The sequence below is a fragment of the Oncorhynchus keta genome, chromosome 25 (assembly GCF_023373465.1).
Source record: "Oncorhynchus keta strain PuntledgeMale-10-30-2019 chromosome 25, Oket_V2, whole genome shotgun sequence".
Taxonomy (NCBI): Eukaryota; Metazoa; Chordata; class Actinopteri; order Salmoniformes; family Salmonidae; genus Oncorhynchus; species Oncorhynchus keta.
Genome location: NC_068445.1, coordinates 46,444,220 through 46,450,219, shown reverse-complemented (window position 1 = coordinate 46,450,219; position 6,000 = coordinate 46,444,220). Strand labels below are relative to the sequence as shown.

Sequence of the window (6,000 nt, the reverse complement as noted above, 5' to 3'; positions counted from 1 at the left end):
TCCAAGACTGCTTCCATCCATCACGTGGACTGGGATATGTTCCATATTGCGTCAGACGACAACATTGACGAATACGCTGATTCGGTGTGCGAGTTCATTAGAACGTGCGTTGAAGATGTCGTTCCCATAGCAACGATTAAAACATTCCCAAACCAGAAACCGTGGATTGATGGCAGCATTCGCGTTAAACTGAAAGCGCGAACCACTGCTTTTAATCAGGGCAAGGTGACTGGAAACTAATTCCCTCCGCTAGGCAATCAAACAAGCTAAGCGTCAGTATAGAGACAAAGTAGAATCTCAATTCAACGGCTCAGACACGAGGTATGTGGCAGGGTCTACAGTCAATCACGGACTACAGGAAGAAATCTAGCCCAGTCACGGACCAGGATGTCTTGCTCCCAGGCAGACTAACTTTTTTGCCCGCTTTGAGGACAATACAGTGCCACTGACACGGCCTGCAACGAAAACATGCGGACTCTCCTTCACTGCAGCCGACGTGAGGAAAACATTTAAACGTGTCAACCCTCGCAAGGCTGCAGGCCCAGACGGCATCCCCAGCCGCGCCCTCAGAGCATGCGCAGACCAGCTGGCTGGTGTGTTTACGGACATATTCAATCAATCCCTATCCCAGTCTGTTGTTCCCACATGCTTCAAGAGGGCCACCATTGTTCCTGTTCCCATGAAAGCTAAGGTAACTGAGCTAAACGACTACCGCCCCATAGCCCTCACTTCCGTCATCATGAAGTGCTTTGAGAGACTAGTCAAGGACCATATCACCTCCACCCTACCTGACACCCTAGACCCACTCCAAATTGCTTACCGCCCAAATAGGTCCACAGATGATGCAATCTCAACCACACTGCACACTGCTCTAACCCATCTGGACAGCTCGGCATTTAACACCATAGTGCCCTCCAAGCTCGTCATCAAGCTCGAGACCCTGGGTCTCGACCCCGCCCTGTGCAACTGGGTACTGGACTTCCTGACGGGCCGCCCCCAGGTGGTGAGGGTAGGCAACAACATCTACACCCCGCTGATCCTCCACACTGGGGCCCCACAAGGGTGCGTTCTGAGCCCTCTCCTGTACTCCCTGTTCACCCACGACTGCGTGGCCACACACGCCTCCAACTCAATCATCAAGTTTGCGGACGACACAACAGTGGTAGGCTTGATTACCAACAACGACGAGACGGCCTACAGGGAGGAGGTGAGGGCCCTCTGAGTGTGGTGTCAGGAAAATAACCTCACACTCAACGTCAACAAAACTAAGGAGATGATTGTGGACTTCAGGAAACAGCAGAGGGAACACCCCTCTATCCACATCGATGGAACAGTAGTGGAGAGGGTAGTAAGTTTTAAGTTCCTCGGCGTACACATCACAGACAAACTGAATTGGTCCACCCACACAGACAGCATCGTGAAGAAGGCGCAGCAGCGCCTCTTCAACCTCAGGTGGCTGAAGAAATCTGCCATTCACCAAAAGCACTCTTTTACAGATGCACAATCGAGAGCATCCTGTCGGGCTGTATCACAGCCTGGTACGGCAACTGCTCCGCCCACAACCGTAGGGCTCTCCAGAGGGTAGAGAGGTCTGCACAACGCATCACCGGGGGCAAACTACCTGCCCTCCAGGACACCTACACCACCCGATGTTACAGGAAGGCCATAACGATCATCAAGGACAACAACCACCCGAGCCACTGCCTGTTCACCCCGCTATCATCCAGAAGGCGAGGTCAGTACAGGTGCATCAAAGCTGGGACCGAGAGACTGAAAAACAGCTTCTATCTCAAGGCCATCAGACTGTTAAACAGCCACCACTAACATTGAGTGGCTGCTGCCAACACACTGTCATTGACACTGACCCAACTCCAGGCACTTTAATAATGGGAATTGATGGGAAATGAATATATCACTAGCCACTTTAAACAATGCTACCTAATATAATGTTTACACACCCTACATTATTAATCGCATATGCATACGTATATACTGTACTCTATATCATCTACTGCATCCTTATGTAATAAATGTATCACTAGCCACTTTAACTATGCCACGTACATACTCATCTCATATGTATACACTGCACTCAATACCATCTACTGTATCTTGCCTATGCTGCTCTGTACCATCACTCATTCATATATCCTTATGTACATATTCTTTATCCCCTTACACTGTGTATAAGACAGTAGTTTTGGAATTGTTAGCTAGATTACTTGTTGGTTATCACTGCATTGTCGGAACTAGAAGCACAAGCATTTCGCTACACTCGCATTAACATCTGCTAACCATGTGTATGTGACAAATACAATTTGATTTGATATATTAAAAGTTGAGTGAAAAAAAAATATACAATTTCCTTTACATTGATTTGACTTTTTACAAATACAATCAGTTTTTTCCACATTGATTCAACATCATCACATTGAGTTTAGTTGTTGAAATAACGTGGAAACAACATCGATTCAATCAGTTTTGCACAGTTTGACAATAGTGTAGGTTGTCAAACACATCCCACCTACTGATTATTGGTCTGCTGTAGGTTGATCTTGCCAGACAAAAGCACAAAATGTCCTTAGCAGCTGATTGGTCGTGTTTTGGGTCTCTTTAGAAATCTGTCCAATCATTACATTTTAGTGGAGGGGAGGGCAAAGGACCGCACTTTCAAAAAAAAAAAAAAAAGCCTTTCAGGTCTCCCCTCGGAGTCCGGGTCCTTTCTAGGTATCGTCCTTCTCGGGAGATGTTTGCTGTTCACTGTGATTCTCTTTGCTCTTTGGGGTCTAAGTTACTGTGAAGAGGTTTGACTATACTGCTGATGGGGGGGGGGGGGGCTTTAAAACACGTTTCATTGATTTATTGACGTCTCTCTCTGATAGGTGAACTCTGATGGCGAGCTCCACAAGCACCCCCAGTTGGAGGTGGACCTGGCTGCGGTCCGGGAGATGTACGGACACCACGCCGTATCTCTCAGGTAATAGTAATATACAGGGACACCACGCAGTATCTCTCAGGGAATAATAATATACAGGGACACCACGCAGTATCTCTCAGGGAATAATAATATACAGGGACACCACGCAGTATCTCTCAGGGAATAATAATATACAGGGACACCACGCAGTATCTCTCAGGTAATAGTAATATACAGGGACACCACGCAGTATCTCTCAGGGAATAATAATATACAGGGACACCACGCAGTATCTCTCAGGGAATAATAATATACAGGGACACCACGCAGTATCTCTCAGGGAATAATAATATACAGGGACACCACGCAGTATCTCTCAGGGAATAATAATATACAGGGACACCACGCAGTATCTCTCAGGGAATAATAATATACAGGGACACCACGCAGTATCTCTCAGGTAATAGTAATATACAGGGACACCACGCAGTATCTCTCAGGGAATAATAATATACAGGGACACCACGCAGTATCTCTCACAGGTAATAATAATATACAGGGACACCACGCCGTATCTCTCAGGTAATGATAATATACAGGGACACCACGCAGTATCTCTCAGGGAATAATAATATACAGGGACACCACGCAGTATCTCTCAGGGAATAATAATATGCAGGGACACCAAGCAGTATCTCTCAGGGAATAATAATATACAGGGACACCACGCAGTATCTCTCAGGGAATAATAATATACAGGGACACCACGCAGTATCTCTCAGGGAATAATAATATACAGGGACCCCACGCAGTATCTCTCAGGGAATAATAATATACAGGGACACCAAGCAGTATCTCTCAGGGAATACTAATATACAGGGACACCACGCAGTATCTCTCAGGGAATAATAATATACAGGGACACCACGCAGTATCTCTCAGGGAATAATAATATACAGGGACACCACGCAGTATCTCTCAGGGAATAATAATATACAGGGACACCACGCAGTATCTCTCAGGGAATAATAATATACAGGGACACCACGCAGTATCTCTCAGGGAATAATAATATACAGGGACACCACGCAGTATCTCTCAGGGAATAATAATATACAGGGACACCACGCAGTATCTCTCAGGGAATAATAATATACAGGGACACCACGCAGTATCTCTCAGGGAATAATAATATACAGGGACACCACGCAGTATCTCTCAGGTAATAATAATATACAGGGTCTCCACGCAGTATCTCTCAGGGAATAATAATATACAGGGACACCACGCCGTATCTCTCAGGTAATGATAATATACAGGGACACCACGCAGTATCTCTCAGGGAATAATAATATACAGGGACACCACGCAGTATCTCTCAGGGAATACTAATATACAGGGACTCCACGCAGTATCTCTCAGGTAATAGTAATATACAGGGACACCACGCAGTATCTCTCAGGTAATAATAATATACAGGGACACCACGCAGTATCTCTCAGGGAATAATAATATACAGGGACACCACGCAGTATCTCTCAGGGAATAATAATATACAGGGACACCACGCAGTATCTCTCAGGTAATAATAATATACAGGGACACCACGCAGTATCTCTCAGGGAATAATAATATACAGGGACACCACGCAGTATCTCTCAGGGAATAATAATATACAGGGACACCACGCAGTATCTCTCAGGTAATAGTAATATACAGGGAATTCGGGAAGTAGTCAGACCTCCTTGAATTTTTCCACATTTTGTGACGTTACAGCCTTAATCTAAAATTGATTAAATAAATGAAAAACCCTAATTTGATCTACGCACTACCCCATAATGACAAAGCGAATATACGGTTTTTTTTTTGTGCAAGTTTATACAAAATTTAAAACAAATACCTTTTCCCATGAGACTCGAAATTGAGCTCAGGTGCATTCTGTTTCCATTGATCATCCTTGAGATGTTTCTACAACTTTATTGGAGTCCACCTGTGGTAAAATCAATTAATTCTACTTGATTTGGAAAGGCACACACCTGTCTATATAAGGTCCCACAGTTGACAGTGCATGTCAGAGCGAAAACCAAGCCATGAGATTGAAGGAATTGTCCGTAGAGCTCCGAGACAGGATTGTGTTGAGGCACAGAGCTGGAGAAGGGTACCAAAAAATGTCTGCAGCATTGAATGTTCCCGTTCTTAAATGGAAGACGTTTTGAACCACCAAGACTGAACCACCAAGAGCTGCCCAGCCAAACTGAGTGAGCGGGGGAGAAGGGCCTTTGGTCAGGGACTTCTGGCCAACTTGACACAACTGCGGAATGCATTGGAGTCAACATGGGCCAGCATCCCCGTGGAATGGGGAGGGGGTGGGAGTCAGTGTGGTTGGTGGTGTATGGCAGGGCCTACTGGATGACTCATCACAGAGTAGAGAGCTGGTCTTTTGTGTGTGTGTGTGTGTGTGTGTGTGTGTGTGTGTGTGTGTGTGTGTGTGTGTGTGTGTGTGTGTGTGTGTGTGTGTGTGTGCGCACTCGTGCGTAGTACACCATTCTATGCTGAGAATAAGATATGAAAGGGTAGCTGTGCTGAATAATGCATTTTCATTGTAATGCTGATATACTACTTCAAACATGTTTTCAAGATGAAAAAGCTCTCGATCAGCCTCTTTGTGGCATTTCTATGTTGAGATATCAAAGTAGCCAAGAGACAATGCGGAAATCCCCCATGTTTTCAACAATACAGTGCCTTGCGAAAGTATTCGGCCCCCTTGAACTTTGCGACCTTTTGCCACATTTCAGGCTTCAAACATAAAGATATAAAACTGTATTTTTTTGTGAAGAATCAACAACAAGTGGGACACAATCATGAAGTGGAACGACATTTATTGGATATTTCAAACTTTTTTAACAAATCAAAAACTGAAGAATTGGGCGTGCAAAATTATTCAGCCCCTTTACGTTCAGTGCAGCAAACTCTCTCCAGAAGTTCAGTGAGGATCTCTGAATGATCCAATGTTGACCTAAATGACTAATGATGATAAATACAATCCACCTGTGTGTAATCAAGTCTCATGATAAATGCACCTG

At 44.9% G+C, this 6,000-nt stretch overlaps 1 protein-coding gene across 1 annotated transcript in view; it reads left to right on the top strand.

Annotated features, from left to right (window-relative positions):
* Positions 1-6,000, top strand: part of LOC118377325 (protein mono-ADP-ribosyltransferase PARP8-like) — a 115,375-nt gene that overhangs the window by 63,707 nt on the left and 45,668 nt on the right. The window contains exon 7 of the mRNA XM_052479735.1: positions 2,883-2,977. Coding sequence (XP_052335695.1) covers positions 2,883-2,977 — 95 coding nt within the window. The remainder of the gene's footprint in view (positions 1-2,882; positions 2,978-6,000) is intronic.